At 40.6% G+C, this 23,268-nt stretch overlaps 1 protein-coding gene across 2 annotated transcripts in view; it reads left to right on the top strand.

Annotated features, from left to right (window-relative positions):
• The window catches only part of dclk1b (doublecortin-like kinase 1b), a 43,134-nt gene that overhangs the window by 10,757 nt on the left and 9,109 nt on the right, over positions 1–23,268 (top strand). The window contains exons 3-9 of one of the 2 annotated variants that reach the window (XM_053647099.1): positions 7,441–7,540; positions 7,943–8,059; positions 16,519–16,613; positions 18,672–18,759; positions 21,114–21,283; positions 22,424–22,543; positions 22,976–23,122. In XM_053647099.1, coding sequence (XP_053503074.1) covers positions 7,441–7,540; positions 7,943–8,059; positions 16,519–16,613; positions 18,672–18,759; positions 21,114–21,283; positions 22,424–22,543; positions 22,976–23,122 — 837 coding nt within the window. The remainder of the gene's footprint in view (positions 1–7,440; positions 7,541–7,942; positions 8,060–16,518; positions 16,614–18,671; positions 18,760–21,113; positions 21,284–22,423; positions 22,544–22,975; positions 23,123–23,268) is intronic. The other variant, XM_053647100.1, reaches the window with a different exon arrangement.

Raw genomic sequence — 23,268 nt, 5'->3', positions numbered from 1 at the left:
GTGTGTGTGTGTGTGTATGTTTTAGAGCGTCTGAATGAGCTTGGCTCAATGAAAGCTTTGCTCGGGGCACTTTGTGCTCACTGTGAGAGTTACAGCAGAGTAAATGCACGCTGTCGGCCTGTGTAAAGACTCAATGGCCCGTGAACGAGCCGAATGTTGGTCAGGCCAGGCTCCTGGCTCTGGCTCTTGTGCACGGTACGTTTGTTGACGACTCTGGACATATTCATGAATGATTCTCTCCTTCGTTTCCTTTTAACTAGAGACAGCTGCTGCATTTGCTGCATCCAGATTGCACTCGTAATGTAATACAGAGCCATTGTCTATGTCTAAGTGGGCCTTTGAGCTTCCAGTCTGTCAGAGCTTACAGATGAGATCCAGTTATTCGGAGTGACCTTAACTCCTTAAGACATGGGCTTTGCTTTGGGCTTGGTCCAGTCTGTTTTTATCTTCGATCACACGTCACGCCCAAGAGATATTGGATATCTCAAGCAAAAAAGGCGGAATATAGAGCTGGGCGATATTTAAAAAAAATTCTTTGAAAAATGATATTCAATCTTTCTTAATTAAGAAATCAAGAGTGAGGTTATATTGAATATCGACCCGGATGGGGTTCGGCTGTGTGCACGGGGCTGCAGGGCGAGTAAGTAATCACAGCCATGATCACGGTGACATTTCAGACACAATATGGCCGTATGTTTGGTTTATATTTGCCCCGTTAGTGGAAATATATCCCACACTCACTTTATAGCACGTCGGCTAGCTGGTCAGTCGGCTAGCTCAAAACGATTCGTACGTTCCCATTAATGGTGCTTCTTCTTTTTCACCTTCGTCTGATGAGCTTTCGTATTTTAAGTCGAAAGTCAAAATCCATGTCCTCTGATGACGTGGCCAACATTACTCTAGTAACAGTTTCGAACTAGGAAGTGGAACGAGACACACAGTGAAACATCCGAGTGCAATTCTAGGAAATATAAGCACTCTTGGAACGCTGCACGGCCGATCAAATTAGTGGACTGGAACTAACTTTTGTACAAGTCTATCTTCTAAACCCCTTCTTCTAATATCATGTTGTCATCGGAATTTTAATGCGATTTACCGTCGACCCTTCTTAAACAGTGTTTTCTTGCAGTTTACATAAACACTTGGTTACAGTTGCTGCTTAGTGGCAGTTAGCGCAGGTTTATTTCCGCTTCCCATGGCCGTTCCTTCAGCTGTACATGCTTCAAAACTCTATAATATAATCGTCAGTATTACATTTTTTTTTTTTTTTACAGGTTTGCATGAGTCAAAAATCTGCGCAGAGCTCAGAGCAGATTGGTGTGAGCTGTTTGAGACGTGTGGGTATGACGATCGAGCCATACCCCTTGGCTGCGGTACTGTACCTCGCCTGCTGTTCCTCTGACTCAGCCATGTATAGGGACGGTACATCACTGGCTGTATGTATTTTAGAGCCATACGTCAGTTCAATGTGCCAGTCTGTATTTCTAAGCTTGCTCTAGGTGCGTTTTAAATGTATACTCAGCTGAAGCCTAGTCCATCCTGTAATAGAGTGTGGAATGTTGAAACGGCCTGTGGTGGCTGTATATCTCAGGTTGTATACTGTACATGGGCAGAAATATCGAGCGTAGAAGTCATCGTGTAGCAGTACAGGAGTGATCTTTGACTTCGGGATACTTGTGGCAGGGATCGACCCGTGTATATTCAGCTTCAGATTCAGCACCGTGCACAGATCATCCATCTTTAGTAAATGTGGCTTGTGTTGCCAGATGGTGGGCGTTGAGAGTAAGCAGGATGAGTCTGGTGTGTGTAGACGGTGTAGATCGATGCTCCAGGGGACAGTACTGGGACGACCGAGTCTGGGCTGATTCCTGCTGTGTCTCTGATCCAGCAGTAAGAGGAAATCAATAGCCACGTCAGCTCTATGTTCTCCGCCAGTGTGCCTTCACTGCCCTCTGCTTACGTAACCGGGGTTTAATGATCTAATATGAACAGTTGCATATTAACACCCTGCAAAAAAAAAAGTGAAAATATCTGTAGTATAATAACAATGATCTAGTATGTCATATTATCCGAAACCCACTGCCTGCTGCACTACGCACATCAGCTGAGCTGTGATCTGGTTGTGTTTGCAGAACAACTTTTACTGGGTGGATTAGTAAAATTAGCCTATATCTTTTCACAGGCATTAACACACAGGCACAGTGGGGTCCAAAAGTCTGAGACCACTAGTGAAAAATGCTTTTTTTTTGTGAATTCTTTTCTAATTTAATACAATTTTCATTACTTATGATATTATTGACAACAAATCGAGTGAAAAGTAGAATCTCTGGAATATTTACATGACATTCAGAGTTTCTTAGTATTTGGTTCGTCCCCTTTTTTTGCCGTAATGACGGCGTGCACCCGAGCTGGCGTGGACTCCACACGTTACGATCCATTTTTAGATCGGATCCATCGGAGTGTCGTCTGAACACGCGCTTCGATAGGAGAGATTCGACGTGAGGGGAAATCTGAGCTTTCGTACAAAGCGGGTTAACGTGCTCAACAGCACGTATTTGCTTACAGTTTAAATAGGGACCTAGAAATAGTGCGGAATCTTGAATATTAAATATCGAACATATTGAACATTTTCTTTCGGTGTTTTTAAATATATAAAGATTCTAAAACATGCTGTTTATTTCCGTTTTTATATGAAAAATTTTTTTTTTTAAAAAATAAAAAATCCCAGATTTTCAATGTCGTCTCTATTGTATAGGTTTGGAAACTTTTATATTACAGATTTATTCTGCTTTTTTTTTTTTTTTTTTCATGTACAAATAGTATCACTGAGCCAGAGCTAAGCGACAGTATAAGCTTCTTTAGTCGTTAATGACATTAGTCTTGAAGCGTCAGTACCAAACGTAAGAAACAAACTTCAGACAAGCGAGATTCTGATCAACAGCTTTTTGAAAACGGAGAATCCTGCTCTAGATTTAAATGTCTTCATCCAAAAGAACCAGGCAGAACAGATTTTCTCGGTGGTAATGAATAATGCTTTATTTTATTTTATTTTATTTTATTTTATTTATATATTTCTTTCCTGCAAGAGCTCAAAATGTGCCAGAAGGAGTCTAAATACAGAAAGATTTGCATTTTGGGGCAGTTAAAAAGTTTCAGAAGTTCTGGCCTACTTTCTACTGTTTGATTTATTTATTTTATTATCGATGCTTGGCTCGCTTTGGAGCAATTTAGAGTGAATTTGTCATTTGTTTTTGGTTTCTAATCCCTGATTGTCTATTTGTCTAATGTTACATTTCATTTTGTTATGTTGTTGTTGTTGTTATTGTTGTTGTTTTCCTGTTTTCTTTCTTTCTTTCTTTCTTTCTTTTTTTTTTTAAGTGATCACGTCGAATTTGGAAGCCTAGTTACAGTGCGTACACTGCAGAGACAGTCACCCAAATCAGTTTCAAAAGATTGCTATTTGGAATTCAAATCTCCGTCATGACATGCATAACTTGGTAATGAATTCATTTCTGTTCTGACCAAATACAGCGCCGCTTGTTATACCTCCATTAACCGTAATGAGAAAAATAACAAAGTACTTCACGGCCAGCTCAAATCTGGTAAATAAATATTTCCTGGAACAAAGTGTGTTAGGATCCAGAAGTCTCCCGGGATGCTTCTGTATTCCTGCTTCAGTGCTCCTGCATTTCAAAGTGTTCGAGCTGAAAGACAGGAAGCGACGCTGCAGGAGCTCCACATGATCTCTGCTGCCTTTCTGCTGCTCATCAGTGCAATTAGAAGCACTTTGGAGAGAAGCTCCCTGATCTGTCAGTGCCTGTAATGCGTTACACTGCACACAGATTTAATCGGTACCGAATATGGAGGAACTGATTAAACATGTTTTTGTTTTTTACAGTACACAGGCTTTGTTTATAAAAATGTTTCTAAGACAAAAACGAGGTATAGATTTTTTACGAGGATAAAAGCAGGACTGTAGGACTCGAGTCCAGTCTCGTGACGTTTTCTGTATTGACTCGGACGAGTCCTGGATTTATTGCTATTTGTATGTGTGGTCATGTCAGTCTTGGGTGTTGCTCTCACTAAATATGGCGTTGGGCTCGACTCAGAGTTGGTAAAGATAATGTCTGTGTTAACAGCCTAATCTTTGGGGCAATGCACAAATGAAGCCAGTTATATGAAGTAAAGGCATGACCTCAAAAAGTCTTGGACTCAATCTTGACTCGTCCTTACCCCTGATTTAAGACCCGGCTAGTCCTGGTCTTAAATATAGTACTGTAGTACTGTAGATCAGTGGTTTTCAAAGTGGGGGCCGCAGCACACTTGGGGGCCTCCAGGGGGCGCCCGGGGGGCCTCAACAATTTGGTGTAAAAAATAAATTCTCACTCTCAGACAACCACACATGCACAATTAATTCCTAATGTAATGTAACGTAAAGATGTAAGATGTAATAATTAATTTTAAAAAAAGAGGGATATATTCAGAAGTCTGTATTTTTAATGTGTTTTAAAGACATCTTGCAAAAGGGCGGCCTCGGTCAAATGTTAATGCCATTTGGGGGGGCCTGCCCTGGAAAAGTTTGGGAACCCCTGCTGTTGATGACCACTATTGTCGAGTCCAAGACAAGTCCAAAGTTGTATCATCACAACAAGTCAATAGCATGCAAGCTACAGTAGTTTATATCCTCCGAAGTATTGTTATTATCGTTTGTTTAACTGCTCAGCTCTGTGCTTGGATTGAATTCTGTCTCACTTGTACAGTAAATCACTTTATATCAAAGTGTCTGCAAAATGGATAAATATTCATTATTTTCATAACTTTGCATCATCCGCTTGCGCAATATTGCATCACAGTGAATTAGGATTTTGAAAAGAAATGCATAAAAACTGTGGTAATGGGATGTAGGATCATTACGCTTAAAGTTTATGGTACACTTTTTAGGAAGTACATGTACCTGACTGGTTTCGGATAGAGCTTAGTGATGAATCATCATTGACACCTTGGGGATAAAACCGAAATGCTTCTTAATAAAAGTAGAAGTGTCTTTTTAGATCAAACGTGAGCGTTTATGCGCTTTCTTTCCCAGAGAACTGTATAAAACCTTCATTTACAGAATTTTTTGACCAACTCACTATCTGAGTTATACTCGACTGGACTTCCAGGTACGGCTGGTTGTGGCGACATCGGAATTTCAAACTAACGATCTCCTACATTGGCGAATCCATGAAAATGCTTATTAAGTAAGGAATGATACACAGTGGGACATGCTGTTCTAGCAAAACAGTCAGTGGCTGCGTGGTGTGATTTGCCTGACCAATCACAAACGAGCATTTGGAATACAATTATAGACAATGCTGCGTTATATGAATATATCAAACCTGGTTTTATTTCAATCTTATTATTCTGTAAATTGCATTGAATTTGTGTACTTGCGATGGATTTTTGTATCTTCTGCTATTTAAAAAAAAAAAGTGCTTCTATCCACTAGATGGCACCATTTCGATATGTTCTCACAGTTTGAAGCAGAACATATACTCGGTGCAGGAGAACTTTTCTGATGAGATCACTGGTTTATATTTAGGTTAGTTTTTGTGACACCTCGGTGTGTGAAGTGACACATTCGGTCCCTACTACGGACGTGTGTTTTGTTGCTCTACTTGTATTTGGTCTTTTGGGTGTACACGCTTCGTTCACAGTGTATAGTCGGGTCTGAAACGCACAGTTTTTATGAAGTGTATTACACAATCCAGATCTAATGTCCTATTTCAGGGGTGTCCGATCTTATCCGGAAAGGGGCCGGTTTGAGTGCAGGTTTTCATTCCACCCAATCAGAAGCCACACCTGATTGGTTGGAATGAAAACATGCACCCACGCCGGCCCCTTTCCGAGATGTGATACACCTTCACAGCTTCGTTGTTTCTGTTAATAAGCTTCTTACTGATGCTGAAGGGAAATATTATGGGATGTTAGTGTCTGAAGGTGTGGAACGTTGGACACTTCATGCACTCAACAATCCCGGTTTTAATTACGTAGCCGAGGGGGAGGGGCTATCATACTCCGACGTTGAATGAAAAATAACCTTATAAAATTCATACACTACATGGTTGAGTACATAGTGCATGAGTACATAGTGTAATAAGTGCATAGTTTATAGGGACACAACTTGAGTATTGGAATATTATGGGATGTTAATATTATATTAATATTATGGGAGTTTGCAATAATGGTAAATGGTCTGCACTCATATAGTGCTATTTTTTTTTTTTAACTTTAGCAATTGTACAAAGCTCTTTACACTGTCACATTCACCCATTCACACACACACACACACACACAACAATGGTAGCAGAGCTGCCATGCAAGGCACTACCTTGCCATCGGGAGCAACTTGGGGTTCAGTGTCTCGCCCAAGGACACTTCGGCATGTGGAGTCACATGGGCGGGGAATCGAACCTCCAACCCTACGATTACAATATTATAGTGCTGAATAATATTAGCTTCTACACAAATCTCCGCTGTGAAGAACCATTACCGCTCTTTTATCAATGCTCCAGCCTCGGCCTTTGTACTGAAATGCATTAATAAATCAAAAGAGCTGGTCCGGATTTCACACATGCCGGATTGTTGCTTTCTCTGTTATTATACACTCGGCATCCTTCGATTTCACGCGTTATTTCTCACTCAGACTCAGCCCTAATATGCATGCTTAAACTAATCTGACCTTCTGCTGATTCATTCTGGAAAAGGTCAGCGATGACGCCATGGCTGCCTCTTTACTGCGTTGTTCTCGCTGTATATTAGTACCCTTTCATTACCCGAAATTCGTACTGGTTACTAATCCCGCTCACAGACTCGACTCTGGTGGTGTTAGTGCCACCATTTCTGCTGCAGCATGTTCTGGCTGTTGTTGTGTGTGTAAGCTATGATGTGTCACGTTAATACTATGACAAGAGTGTGCAATTTACAACCTGCGCTTGAATGTCAGACGCAGGGTGTGAAATATGAGAGAAAGAATGACACAGGCATAATCTGTAATCAAGCAATGGAAAATAATTATACAGTGAACGCTGTACTGTATATACTGCTAGAGCGCTGTTGAATTCTTGTTTCTGATTGGTCAGGTCTGACAGTGCTTCCATTTACAAGTCAAACCACAGCTTTATATTAATTGCGCTCATTCTCATAGAGTATGTTATAGTATCCAGCATGGAGGAGGAGATGGATATGGCAAGAGCATTGGTAGACTCTGTTAAAAGTCGTTGTAAGTCGGCACAAACAGACGATAATGGGTTAGCTCGACACTTTTTGGCTCATGTTTGAAAAGTTCTTTTATTCAAAATGACATTTTTAAGGTTCCTCAGATGATATGATGTATGTTTGATGAAGCATTTGGAAACAAAAGTCAGTTTAACACACTCTCTCTCTCTCTCATGTTTGTAGTTGACGTGTCTGCAGGACTTCTTCGCTGAGGACGACATATTCATCGCATGTGGACCTGAAAAGTTCCGCTACCAGGATGACTTCCTTCTGGACGAGAGCGGTAAGACTCCCAACGTACCTCCAGTCATACCACTAATCTCACCAAACAAGATCAAAGTATGTTAGTAGGGTATCGTGAGCCGCCAAAACATCTACAATGCTCTTGCTATCAATTCTCCAAGTCTCTAGAACTGTACTGCAGAGATGGACAGCGTTCTCTCAAAAGACATTCTTTCATTTGGTGTTTTAATGATGGTGGTGACGAGTGCTCTCTAACACATCGCTCCGAAAATCGTCCAGGTGTCTAAACAGGTTGAGATTTGGTAAATGTGAAGCCCATAGCGTACGATTTTCATTCTCGGTCAGTTCTCGTGACCTGTGGTCGGGGGTGGAGTCATCCTGGATAAGACCAAGCGCATTAGGATAGATGGGTTGATTGCAGATTTCTGTCTTTCCCCGTTAGAATGCAGGATGACGAAATCGCAGTCTTACGGTCGGATCTCGTCGCTGCAGGGTCGCTGCTCTCCTCGCAGTGGAGGCGCCTCATACAGGAGCAAGTCTCCTGTCTCCAACAGCTCAGGTAGGAAACACCTGCTTACCAGTTTCACATGGCTGCCATCTGAAAGCTGCCTGTTGGGATAATTTACAGTTGCCATCAAACTCATTCAACCCCATTGCAAATCAGGTTTATTGTCAAAATCGGCAGACTTTCAGCTGTTTGCAATGAACAACTCAAGCAAAAGCGATCGAAGTCGTTCAACACAACGAACGCTTCAAGTGGTTTCCCCGAATTCAACCGAAAATGCGACTTATAATGATTTCTCCAGTTTCAACACGATTCAACCCCCAGTAAACAATAAACCTTGACAGTAAACCTGATTTGCAATGAGGGTTGAATCTGTAAACCAAAAATCAGCTCAATACTAAAACTCAATCCATCACGCCCAACTCATTCTCAACTGTATTATGTAGGAAGTAAAATCAGATACTGTCAGGAAAGAAAGCGGAATTAAAATATGCGGTTTCCAATTTTTATAACACGTGAAGAGTTAGTTATCGAGTTATCTATTTAAGTGCATTAAAACGGGATAAAGGAAACAAATGTATCAGTGTTTAAAAGTTTGTAATGTCGCACATTGCATTGCAGCATCGACAAAAAAAAGACGTGATTTTGCTCGGTTTTGTAAACTTTTCTGCATACAGTGGGGTTCAGAAGTCTGAGACCACAGTGAAAATCTGGGAAATATATCATCCTTTATTTAAAACTAGAAATAAACAGAATGTTTTCGAATTTTGAAAAAATTTAAATAAAGGAATGTTCGATATCTTCTCTGCAATAAAGATTCCGCACTATTTCTAGGTCCCTATTTAAACTGTAAGCAAATACGTGCTGTTGAGCACGTTAACCCGCTTTGTACGAAAGCCCAGATTTCCCCTCACGTCTAATCTCTCCTATCGAAGCGCGTGTTCAGACGACACTCCGATGGATCCGATCTAAAAATGGATCGTAACGTGTGGAGTCCACGCCAGCTCGAGTGCACGCCGTCATTACGGCAAAAAAAGGGGACGAACCAAATACTAAGAAACTCTGAATGTGATGTAAATATTCCAAAGATTCTACTTTTCACTCGATTTGTTGTCAGTAATATCATATGTAATGAAAATTGTATTAAATTAGAAAAGAATTCACAAAAAAAAAAAAAGCATTTTTCACTAGTGGTCTCAGACTTTTGGACCCCACTGTGCCTGTGTGTTAATGCCTGTGAAAAGATATAGGCTAATTTTACTAATCCACCCAGTAAAAGTTGTTCTGCAAACACAACCAGATCACAGCTCAGCTGATGTGCGTAGTGCAGCAGGCAGTGGGTTTCGGAATGAGCAGTGGGGAAAACAAACAAACAAACAGCTTTAGTAAAATACAGAGCAATAGATGGTTTCTGATTATCAGGTAATGAACATGGAAAGAGAGAGAGAGAAAGCAAGAGAGAGAGAGAGAGAGAGCAAGAGAGAGAGAAAGCAAGAGAGAGAGAGAAAGAGAGATTTGTCAGGAAGACAATGATGAATGGTTGGAGGGGAAAGGAACACAAACATATTATTACTAAAGAAGAGTGCCAGTAGCTCTGGAGTTTGTTAGTTTGTTGATTGTTGGCTGGTGGTGTTGGTGTAGTTGCTGGCTGGTTGTTGGTGGGGCTGTTGGCTGGTGGTGTTGGTGTGGTTGTTAGCTGTTTGTGTAGTTATTGGCTGGTTGTTGGTGTGGTTGTTGGTGTGGTTGTTGGTGTAGTTGTTGGCTGGTTGTTGGCTAGTTGTTGGTGTGGTTGTTGGCTGGTGGTGTAGTTGTTGGCTGGTTATTGGTGTGGTTGTTGGCTGGTGGTGTTGGTGTAGTTGTTGGCTGGTGGAGTTTGTCTTGGTTGTTGGTTGTTGGCTGGTGGTGTTGGTCTTTGTTGTTGGCTGGTTGTTGCTGGCGTGGGTTGTTTGCTTGTGGTGTTGGTGTGATTGTTGGCTGGTGGTGTTGGTGTAGTTGTTGGCTGGTGGTGTTGGTCTGGGTCGTTGGATGTTGTTGGTATGGTTGTTAGCTGGTGGTGTTGGTCTGGGTCGTTGGATGTTGTTGGTATGGTTGTTAGCTGGTGGTGTTGGTCTGGGTCGTTGGTTGTCGGTCTGGTTGTTAGCTAGTGGTGTTGGTCTGGGTCGTTGGTTGTTGGTATGGTTGTTAGCTGGTGGTATTGGTCTGGGTTGTTGGTTGTTGTTGGCTGGTTGTTGTTGACGTTGGTTGTTGGCTTGTGGTAGTTGTTGGTTATTGGTGTTTGGCTGTAAGTCATTTGTTGTAGTTGTTATACAGATTTTAAATGTACAGTCTTGGTCTTTGATTAAAGAGTATTTTTTTGTGGCTGATTCTTTGTGTATGTGATTATGTATGAATAATGCACAATCTTTGCCAGCAGATAAATAATTCTAATTAATGTTTAAACCTCCCTGGGAAACAACTTGGCCAGTTTTAATTAACTGCAGTGCTTTTGCAGAAGTTGCGGTTTTGTGGTCTGTCTCCGAGTCACTAAGCAAGCACAGTCATTTGGCAGGTTTAAAGTGCTACGACCCCTGTAACAACCCCTGCCTAAATCAGATTTATTGCTCACCACAGAATATGTGGCAGGCAACTTCTCGGAACACATGATGTTTTAAAAGTGGCCGGCAGAGTGCTATTAAAATATATTTGTTCCTGTTCTTATTAGCTTTATTTTCTTACATTCAGCAGTAGAAGGATTTTTATAGGCCGTGACTAAATCTTTTTATTATATTATGCAGTAGACATCCACTCTGAACACACTGACTACACGACAGGGGGATATTAAAATATATTTGATCTCGTAGTAATTATTCCATTGTGTCCTAAAAAGTTATGAGTCATCATATCTGTTGTTGCTGTTTCCAGAAAACATCCGGCAATAGTTAATTTCGCACTGTGTTGCAACCGGAAGAGCAAACACGCGCACACACACACACACACACACACACACACACACACACACGCACAAACAGAACTAATTTCTTTGCTTGGTGCTTGTAGTTCCAGCAGGACTTCCAGGTTATGAGTCTGTCATTCAAAAAGCTGCACCTCATCACTCACACCAATTCCCTAATGACAAACCCAGAGAACAAACACACCGCAGCGAGGCTCGTTCCCAGAAACGTCCAGCCGAGTTCTGTGAAGAGGTGTTGCGACTGCTGATGAGGCGATGCGGTGATCTGATTTGGGCCATTATCGGTGTAGAGCAGTGTGTGTGAGCAGTGTGGCTTCCTGGCTGAGTCAGAAAGTAGGAAGAAGTAGCAAACACTGGACAAAACAGATTCATGGCAACTATTATTCAATGCCACCCCCCACCCTTCCAACCTGAGTAGTGCTTCATCAGTTGTTTATGAACCTGTGCATTAATGCTGCATGGATAATACTGCAATCATGATTAATAAAGTTGATCTGATTACCAAAAAAAAACAACAACAAACGCAACAAATTAGAAAACAAGACAACGGAACCAAAAAAAAGCACAAAAACACAATCGTAAAACGCAACATCAGGATGGGAAAACCATGATCTTTGACCGTGGCATGCATATGGTGCCAGATGGGCTGGTTCGAACATTTCAGAACGTGCCGATCTCGTATGATTTCCACATACCACGTTCCCGTTCCACGGGCAGTGGTGGATTGGTGGTTAAAGCTCTGGGTGACTGATCAGAACGTCGGGGGTTCAAGCCCCAGCACTGCCGAGCTGCCACTGTTGGGTCCCTGAGTTAAGGCCCTTAACCCTCTCTGCTCCAGGGGGCGCTGTATCATGTCTGACCCCAACTTTCTGACATGCTGGGGTATGCGAAGAAAAGAATTTCACTGTGTATATGTGATCAATAAAGACACATTATCATTATTATCATCACAACAGTCTCTACAGTTTACACAAAATGGTGTGACAAATTAAAATCCTCCAGACTGACTGGTTCCAGCTGACAGAAAGACTTTGGTAACTCAAATAACCACTCTTTACAACCATGGTGAGCAGAAAAGCATCTCAGAACACACAACATATCGAACCTTGAGGACAGCACAAGACAGTCTTTATGATTACAGCAACACCTACTTGTGATTGTTTTTAGCAGCATGCAAGGCGGTATCACATTCTTAAAATGTTCGAGCTCTGGAAATCTGAAACCTAGACTTCTGTAAACACATATTCCTTGGCTGTTGGATGACCATGAGGAACCAATCAGATGTAATGTCTCATGTTAGAGCTGTTTTTCCCCCCCCCCCCAGATGTATACATTAGCTTTAATCTAGCCATCGTTTAATAACCAGCACAGAAAGCCTGTCCAGACCTTTGGGTATGAGTCATTATATCCATCAATAACTGATTCCAGGTCAGGCAAACACATACAGGAATTATTTCTTAGCCTTTCTTTATCTCGCTCTCGCTCTCGCTCTCTCTCTCTCTATGTGTCTCAGTCTCGCTCTCTACCTCAGTCTGTGTTTCTGGAGTGGAGCCCTTGTAGTCCTTATTGCTGCCACTGGTGTTGCGTGGGTGTTTTGAGTGCAGCGCATTTGCGCAAGCAGACTCTTTGTACAGCTCCGTGCTCAGAGGGTTGGTGCAGTTTGGAAGGTGGATTGCATTCTGATCAGTCTGATGAACCAGCTTCCTCTACTGCAGTGTGTTGCCCTCATGAGAATAAGACTAGCTTGCCAAGACAAAAGCCCTGATTTGCTAAAAGGTTCAGATGTGTACCAACATGTTTCCTCTTACTTTTCATATCACCCAGTTCTTCTTTGGAAATCAAATGCAAGCAGCTCACTAAAATGTGCTCACACATAAAATAGCGCTCGTTATTTGGGTAAATCAGGGTTTCGGAGGTCTCGAGATGGTTTTTGATTTAGTCTGCATGTAATAGAAGAACCGTCCACCGCTTCAGAGTGGTTTCTCATGCCACCGTTGGGCAGAATTGATCCTGAAAACATGTCACAAATGGAATTTATCAGGCGCACGTTAGCTAAGAAAAAAGAGACCAGAGATTTTGGACATGTGCTTTGATTGGTGGAACAATGCTCACTCACCTCTCAGTCTGATGCTGGCATCTGAAGTTTGCTTTATTGGACGTACAAGGCAAATACTGTAGATTAAAAAAAAAAGAAGTAGGTGAAGAAAATCATTGCTACGAGTTTACCATTAGGCATACTGGTCAACTAAATATCATACATTTGTTTTACACATTTAAGTTTTAAGGATATGCAGTACTGTATATTTCAACGGTGGGCAAACCATAAATTCATTAGCTAGCCCATTGGGCGAATGAAAGCTCCAGTGTGCTGCCCAGGCTACCTGGAAACCTAACTGACTAGACCCTGTGGGTGTCCTCCAGGTTCTCCAGTTTCCTCCTGCTTCCTAGAAACCATGCCAGTTGGTGAATTGGCTGAGATAACTCACCCCTAAGCACGTTGGCTTAGTGGTTAGCACATTTGCCTCACACCTCCGGGGTTGGGGGTTTCAATTCCACAAACTCCTGTGTGCACCGTATTTGCATGTTCTCCCCGTCCTTTGTGGGTTTCCTCCCCCAGTCCAGAGACATGCGTTGTACTCTGTACGGCATCTCTAAATTGTCCATAGTTCATAATGGGCGTGTGAGAGTGTGTGTGACTGCCCTGCGATGGGTTGGCACCCCGTCCAAAGTGTCCACCGACCTTGTGCCCGAGAATCCCCTGGGATAGGCTCCAGGCTCCCTGTGTAGAATAAGCTGTACAGAAAATGGATGGATGGATGGATGGAACTCAACCCTAGGTGTGAATAAGTGTTCTGGTGGACTGACATCCCATTCAGGTTGTATTCCCAACTCACGCTCAGTGTTCCCAGGATAGACTCTGCAACTCCATGGTTATTAAAAAAAAAAAAAAAGCAGGGAGTGTGGGTTCGGATATGCAGCAGTCAAACAACGCATGTTTAGAAATGAGCATATCACACACACACACACACTCGCACTTCATCACTACAATCGCACTTTCTTCTGGAGCTGAACACTCATAGCGTGTTTTCTAACCTTAAAATAACTCGATGTTACGTTCCGCTCTGCCTCTGTGCTCCTGAGATGCTGAAATAGACCAACAAGATGATGATTCAATGTGGGCAGACACGTAATCGCAATTATTTCAGCGCACATCTGGTGTATACATGATTCAGTCTGATTTGTTTTGCTCCCTAGTTTATACCTACATAGAATTATTAAAGAAATGTCTTTTGTTTGTTTGTTTTTTTTCTCTTTTCTAAAGCATTCAGGCTCGACTCATAAATCTGCTGTACCTTCACAAGTAGTTTTCATTTGCAGCTCTTAAACTTCCTTAAATCCAATTGAGGATTTCTCATCATCTACAATTCAATTACCTTCGCACTGTAATAAAAAAAAATAATAAAAAAAAAGTTATTACGTCTGCCAAATGTATGGTAGTTAGTTCATGATGAGATCGTGTTTATCATTAATAACCCTCTATTGGGTAGCTCCTCCTCCTGCTTTGACGTCAGGCACACGCAGGAGGAGGAGTGAGGGATCATTCAGCGACTCGACTCATTCACAGAAATCTAACACACACACACACACACACACACACACACACACACATACAAACACATATACACACACTAACACACACATATACAGGCAACATGAGCTCAGCAGCTATATCACTCTGCTCCAGCAGCTCACTACACTGTGGAACAGGTAAGATTATATCAAATCTTCTTACCCAAGAGGGAAATTTTATTCGTTTAAAATTCAGCTGGTGGGTGTGTGTTTCTTTTCTTTTAATTATACGTCTAAACTGGGTCTTAGAGCTTGTTTTAAAGGCTGATATCTTTGTGCTAAAATGATAACCTGACCTTATTAACATATGCATGATATATAAGGCTGAATATGTACATATTCTAGTTCTCGATCCGAGCTATCGTGCATGTCGTTTGCACTTTCACAGTGTTGTAGGTTCTAGATCAATCCCCTCATGGTTGCTATCTACCACAAGGGCTGAATCTGCACACGCACAGGTTTTGGGATCATTTCCGAGGTGACGGTCATGAATGGCATTTTCAGTTTTCCCTCCTGAGATAACAAGCGTCGTATTTTAATTTGAGTGGTTAATTCGGTTTACTGTTTCCACCAGATGTTCTTACCGGTCATAAGAGCGTGTATTAAATGAAATCTACATGTTGTGAGAGGACCACGTCACCAAAATGTACATGGAAATAATCAGGGACTTGGTGATTTGATGGAGCGGGGATTCCGCTACCAGACTGAAGTTATTATTCTCAAGGGATGGTGTGAAGTGTGTTATCGCTTCAAAACACAGCGAGTTGCCAATTTATTCGTTAAGGAATAACACGTCATTGATATATTTTTTTTTATCCGTTTATAGTTACGTGTAAATGTTGCATCCGCAAAACAAGTTAGTTCTTGTTAACACTTATGTTATATAACCGTCGTAAACAGTCGTTCTCTCAGGAGCTGCTGTTTCTCTCTCTCTCTCTCTCTCTCTCTCTCTCTCTCTCTCTCTCGATGGAAGTTAGCAAGAACGTCACGTTACCAAGAAACCGCAAAAAAAAACCTCCATCCCGAATCGGAACGCGTAGTTCCAGCTTGACTTCTGACTGTTACAAAACTCTGACACTGGAGACTCATTCCAAAAAAAAAAAATGTCCTCACAGAAAACTTAAAAAAAACCAACAACAACAACAACAACAACATAGCTTTTTTTTTAAAAAATGTTACAACTTTACAACTGAAGTAAATGTTAGTACGTGTTAGTTAATGTATTAATGTATTAACACGTAGGGGTAGACTACATCAAACATGCTCTATAAGAAAGAAAATGAATTAAACATGCATCATTTCAAATTGTTTACATTATTTGCCATATGCAGCTGCGTACACACACACACACACACACACACACACACACACACACACACACACACACAGCATTGAATGGTGCTGGATTACTTTCTTAATTGACATCGAGCCTCCTTATTGAGTAGAAATTTCTCTTCAAATCCCACAATAGTACTAGTATGTGCTCTCGGCGCGGGACGCCGCTCCTTTGCCTACAAGGGTGAAATGAATACAGTATCATTTATTCGTTTAGCAGACGCTATTATCTATAAACATTTAAAACCAGTGTTCTATAAGGTTATTTTCCAGTGTTTTAGTCTTAGGTATCTCTGTGTTTATTTTGACCGCTTTGAACTGATGCACATTTAATTCATGTCCTTTCTTATAGAACAGGTTTGATTGAGTTTACCCCTATGTGATAATTAATAGGCCTACATTTACATGTACATTTAACCTGATACGAGGTTAGCTCTTCATCAGATTGTTATTAGTACATGCATTACCTCATCCTCAGTTCATATTTTAGGATTAATTCGGGTATTAGTCCACGCTTATTCGTGTGCTGTTATTGTAAAGTGTTACCGTAAAAGTAATGCTATGTTATGACCTGAATTAATGTCTCTGCTGTCCTCAGCTAATGGAACAGCAGGGAGTCAGCTGTCTACGCCTCGCTCAGGCAAGTCCCCGAGTCCGTCTCCCACCAGCCCAGCCAGCCTCAGGAGACGGCGGGTAAGAACTCCTTATTTACTCCTTGTTTCATCTTTGGAAATGATATATTCAGAAAATAAACGAGGCTTAACAATAAAAAAAAGACTAGTCGTGAAGTCGGGAAGCACAAAAAAAGTTGTACTGTTTATTTTAATTGATGTACATGTATTTCTAATGCAGACATCTGTATTCTATGTGAATTCTAGCTGAAGGTTATAGTATAGGCAGAAGCCCAGTCTGCTGTACTGGTAGGTGTGATAAAAGTTTTCTGGTTATACTGGAACCATTATACACCAAATTCTAACAGAATAAACTCTCACCAGAAACAAAAGGAGCAGCCAAGATAGACAGGGTAATAAGTTATACAGTAAGTAATAAGGGGAATTAATAGCTACTACGGTAGTTTTGTTTAAATGCATGCTTAAGTTATTGCACAGTTTCCTAACTGTGTGTTCCCATAAGTAAGTTAATGTTTGCATAAGCCAAACCGAACTGAAATTTTCCACCAGGTATAAAATGGTCGATTTTCTTCATACTCGCATGCATATGTTGATAACCCGTATAGTGCAAAGTAGAGGTCGACCGATTGATCGGTTTTGATGATTAATCGGCACTGATAACCGGTTGCAAAAATAAAATACAGTAGAGCGGCCTCTAGAGGCGAAATAAAAACTATCACGGGCCAATTTTGTCGTGCTGTTTGAAGTGTTTTTTTTTAATTCATTTTGGAGTGGTACATTTTGTTTCAGTTTGGCTGTATATCTTTTCTTGGCTTTAATATTTATTAATAGATATTAATAAATATTTAAATATGTCTATATTTCTTTCATTTAAAAAAACGTACGGAACATTTTCACTGTTTATTTTTGTAATAAAGTTCGGCAGTATTTTACTTGGAGTGTTACGTTTTGCATCGAGGATACATTTTAAAAACTATCAGTTGGTTAATCGCTTATCGGCAGGTATCACCCAACTTAGTAATCGGTATCGGTAAAACTCATCGGTCGACCTCTAGTGCAAAGTGAGTTTCCTACCCACGGGCGATTGTTTACTTGTTTATGGCTTTATTTTTCATACTGTTAAATTAATGCCAATAATATAAACAATTTCTTTCCTACTAAAGAAAAACACAGACAATTCACAGAACCTTAGTGGTCGCGTCGAATTCCCGCTCTAGAGAGCTTCCATATCTGATGGCTGTATTTTCTTTCCCATGCCACTTGTGTTTGTGATACGGTTGGAGAACAAGTCAATACACACACGGATGTATTTAAAAGCCATTCGGAATAAAAGCTTCTCTGTCAGTTTGAGCAGCATCAGAACGTGTCCATACATTGGCATGGTGTGAGTGCAGGAAGCAGTACTGAACTTCACCATACCTGCTTCCCAGCTGTTATTCTTAGCACGTTTAGGACAGAGCGTTTCTATGGAAACTGCTGTTTTTATTCCTACAACGTCTCTGTCCTGTGCCACATGTACCGCGGCATACAGGAAGTGTGAGGAACACCACAGTGTTAGAGTACTTTATGTTTCAGGTGTTATGTGATTGTTACCGTTGCCTCCATGGGAACTTGCCTTCTGTGCATGGACCCGCCATTTTGTCAGACTACTCATGGACACAGTAAACACAACATCACAAAGTATTCTGATTTGTCAGATGAACAGGTGAAAGTTCTGAATTCGTATTCGTGGCATTTCAGTAAAGGGTTGTGTTCACAAGGGCATATGATACCTCCATTAACACTTTAACAACCAACCTAAACATACAGTATATAATCATTTATTAAAGCTTATTCCAACTGGTGTCCACTGTACCGTATGAAAAGTGCAGTAGGCTACACCACATTTGGGGGAAAATAGAGTAAAAACAAGTAGTATTAAAATAATAGTATTCTAATTATCAAGACAAGACAGCTCAACTCTCTCAACAGATCCCAGACCAAGCCAACAATGACTTAACTGCATACTGATTAGAGTTGTGCCAATAATGCAAATATGTCACATCATTTGTCTGTTTTTGTTTCACCCCGTTACTCTTTAAAACATTTGAAATGTGTACACACACACTGTATTTGGCAGAGCTCCCAGCACAGCGGCTCATCTCTCTCTCTGGCTTCTACTAAAGTGTGCAGTTCCATGGATGAAGGTGATGGTCCTGCTAGTGAAGGTAATAATGCAGAACTCTGTGTTTTCTGACTGACTTCCATATCCAAGTCTTTAGTTGTGTGGTCCGTTTTATCTCTGTACCAATGGTACTGTGGAGAGGCGTGGATTGTTTCCTCAGCAGGGCGCACACACCCCTATCTTTTTCCATTGCCCTGCTCACTAGCAGCGAAACACAGCCTGCGCCCCAACTGGCGTACTCTCTTTACAAAACAGTATCCGAGATGAGAATCAGTATGTCCCGAATCATAGTATGTTGAAACGGGTATCCCAAAGGTACCCAGATGGTCTACTATTTCCGGTAGGTTTTCAAAGTGTGGATCTGTGGATACTTTTCCAGCTCGTATGTCCCACAACTCTTTGTGCGAGGAAGGCAGAGCTTTGTGACGGTTTGCTTCGCTGAATTCAAGGATGCATTTCAGAGTACACGAAATGTGGAAAATATAAATCAAGGGAATGATGAATACAATGACATCGTATAAATTATATGAGGAATAACGGAAGTAGAAAGGCTGAAATGTAACAAGGAGTTTGTTTATGGTGACAGTGTTCTCTTCTGGGCAACAACGTTCTCTTCCTGTTAGTAAACACACTCACACACCAATGCTAGCAGAGCTGCCATGCAAGGCGCTAACTTGCCATCGGGAGCAACTTGGAGTTCAGTGTCTTGCCCAAGGACACTTCGGTATGCGGAGTCACGTGGGCCGGGAATCGAACCGCCAACCCTACGATTAGTGGACAACCCGCTCTACCACCTGATCCACAGCCGCCTGGATACTATATGTCCCGATGTTTGCATACTCTTTTAAAACACTCAAAAGTATGTATTTTTTCTTCCCAAAAAGAGTAGATCATTTTATTACATAGTATAAGTTTACCAATCGGGACGCAGAAACAGAGTCAATATACTCTTCACACAGAAACCCAACAGTGTCCGAACTAATCGTATAAACAGACTTGCAGTGGTAAAATAATTTGTTTATTTATACTGATTGAAAACGTCCAATGGGTCAATTTCCATTCCGCCGGAGGAATAGAATAACAGTGTACAGGGAGAAAGGGTTAAACCTTTCTGTGCTTGACAAATCATTCGAAATGTAATGCGTAGCAATTTACCCACGTATCTGCTGCTAATGTGAAACATACAAGGCTTATAATATATCACCAGTTAGCACTGGGTTTCAACCATATCAGCGAGTGTCAGGTGTCTTTATTAAATGCTTAACAGCTCACTAGCACCAACATTAACCCCCTTACACCTGCCAGTTCAACACTCATTTTAAGAAAATGTGTTACAGGAGTTTAAGTGCTTATAGTTAGGGCCAAACACATTTTATATATGCAAGTTCACAGAGGGAAATCAACGTACTAACATTTATAGTTCGTACAAGAAAAAAAGCCTGAATGTAATTGCAAAGATGTTCAGCTTTGCGTTAAAATCATGCAATTAGCATAAGGTTAGTTAACCATCCAGCGCTGTTTCAGAACCTGAAAACGTTTCATTTCAAATTGTAACGACAGCTCTTTCTTTATACGTTTATACCAAAGTCATGTGATGCACGTATATAGAGTTTAAATGTTACTACTAAATGTTGTACTAAAAAAAATAAATAAAATAAAATAAAGTCTGATTATTCACCTAGAAAGTGCCGGGAAAGTGTGATAACAAAATGCTTGTCTAATCAAGTAAATACAACCAAATTAGCATGACATTAACGCCTGCCTAACTAAGATTATTTACAGCATTAATTAGCATTAAGACATCCTTGATAACATTAATAAACCGTAACTAATGATAATATAGTAATTACCATCTATATCAAATTATTAACATCATTATAAACAAATGTTCGGAATTATTCGTGACTAAATACAGCCACAGTAACCAAACGAATGTCTCAACTTCAGCTATAGGTATTTAGCAACGTGTACGTTCTTTTATATTTATGTTCTTCGTAGTCATGGAGGTGTTTGTTATTTATTTCACATTTTGCATAAAGTCAATTAATATAATGGTTTATTGATGGGCAGCATAGATTTTGCTGGATTAATGCTGAAGCTCAGCTTTTTTTAATATTCTTAATCTTAATTCATGTAAAATGGCACCACGAGAATCATTTAAAAGCGTTCTAGTTCTATAATATTGAACACCATATACTGTAGCTCTTGATACATATAACATTTGGAAAAAAAAAATATATGACTATATATTATGTGTGTGTATGTTTTAGTACTTTATTTTGTCCTAAGAGTGTACAAACTTTTGCAGTCCGTGATAGTGTTATCATACCGTGATAGTCCATGATACTCCTACACAAGCGTGTCCATGATTGACAGTTGAAATGTGATGTGTTGTAGCTGAGGTGGTGGACGAAGGCCCTCAGGTTCCTGCCTCTATAGCTGAGAGGTACAAGGTGGGAAGGATGATTGGAGATGGCAACTTCGCTGTGGTGAGGGAGTGTGTGGAGAGATCCACGGGCCGAGAGTACGCACTCAAAATCATCAACAAGGGCAAATGTCGGGGCAAGGTGAGATACGCAGACTAGGACATCACATCATTTTTCACCAAAATGAGTCCTCTCATAGATGTGTTCTAAGGACTGTGGCGCTCAAAGTGGGGTCCTGGTTCCATCAAAGGACCATGAAGTATGTGCTATGTGAAAGAAGGGGCCAGAGACCATTATCAATGATTATTGTATTATTGTATGTATGGTATTATTGACACATTATTTTTTATTAACCTATTTGACTGGTGACTCACTCCAAACCTCAATAATTCAATTATAACCTTATTAGTGTCAGCCTGAATCAATTCTTTATTTTATTTTATTTTTTTCTGAGTGGAATGTTCAGGAATTTGACAAAACTCAATGGCTCCAGTATATATGCACGATAGTATGGCACATATTTAATAAACCTGATATTGAAAAGTTGAAATCTGTTCATAAATTCATTGAGTTATGTTCATATCCAGGCATATCTAGGCTGGAGTGTACACGATTCTGACTTCAGGATTCGATTCAATTTGATTCTCAATATATTTTGAACAAAATTATGAAGAAAATGCCCCCCCCACCCCCCCCCCCGTTTTTTTTTTTTTTTTAATTCTAATTTCTGAATCATTAACAATGCAAAACAATGTTCGTCTGTATAAAACTGAATAAAAAAAATAATAAAAAAAGAAGAAATTCTCCCCAAAATTTGTTTGAATAAACAAAGTCTCTGGCCTGGGCAAAACGGTAGTTTGAAATATAATAACGAGCTCCGTAGCCGCATCTGCGGCATCATTTTAATTGGAAATAGAGCTCCAAAGATGGCTAAAATGACGGATTTCTGCAGCCTCTCTCTTGGGCACTGTGGATTGCAGTGACACAGGGCTGGATTCATTTGAAAGCTACTTAAGAGCTTGTTGTAACTGTTATATCATATAACATATAATGTTGAGATCCAGAGCTATCGGTCCCAGCACGCACTGTATAATAATATTATAAACTGGGACCTCTGGTGTTCAAACAGTGCAATTAATTCAATTAGATGCATAATTAATAGAAAGTTGATTTCCATGATGCGAATCGTCACCTTTTTGTGTCACGATGTATTGTTACACTCCTACCAGGCAGTCTAATGATGATTAATAATAGTCATGAAGGTATGCTGTACGTGCACAGGAACATATGATCCAGAACGAGGTGTCCATTTTAAGGAGGGTGAAACACCCCAACATAGTCCTGCTGATCGAGGAGATGGACACCTACAGTGAGCTCTACCTGGTCATGGAGCTAGTCAAGGTAACAAATTACTTTCATATTTGGAATTGTATGCCAAGAAGTTAAAGTACAATGTACATTTTAACAAGACAATATTGGGGGGGGGGTAGTTTGAAAATGTATTAAAGTTTTGTAATAATGCTGTCGGTCTCCAGACTCTATTTGTAGAGATATAACAGCAATGTCCCCAATTCTTCCTGACATAAATGGGTTACAATAGTGGAGGATTGGGGATTAGGAGGTCTGAGGGACATGGCAGTGTTTCTAATTTGCATATCGATGCATATTCATTACATCCTTGACACAAAGGGTGTCAATATTTCTTGGCCATTAGAACACATATTAAACATACAAATGAGTAGTTTAATAGGTTAAGTTGACGAATATTCGGAGGGCATGTAGACCTCAGTTTATTTGTAGATCATGTACAGTTTGGATTGTGTATGTCTGCAGGGTGGTGACCTATTCGATGCCATCACATCCACAAATAAGTACACTGAGAGGGACGCCAGTGGGATGCTGTACAACTTGGCCAGCGCCATAAAGTACCTGCACAGCCTGAACGTGGTGCACAGAGACATCAAACCCGAGAACCTGCTGGTACACGTTTTACTTTTAGTAAACGGTTTAAACTGTCAGAAATGTAATTTACACAATTTTCAGCAGGGGTATGCTTTGCTACAAACCTAATATAGCTAAACACGTAAAGGGATATCTCCATCATCCAGTAATCTTTTCTGAGAATA

The sequence above is a fragment of the Ictalurus furcatus genome, chromosome 17 (genome assembly GCF_023375685.1).
Source record: "Ictalurus furcatus strain D&B chromosome 17, Billie_1.0, whole genome shotgun sequence".
Lineage (NCBI taxonomy): Eukaryota > Metazoa > Chordata > Actinopteri > Siluriformes > Ictaluridae > Ictalurus > Ictalurus furcatus.
This window is presented reverse-complemented; position numbering and strand designations above follow the sequence as displayed.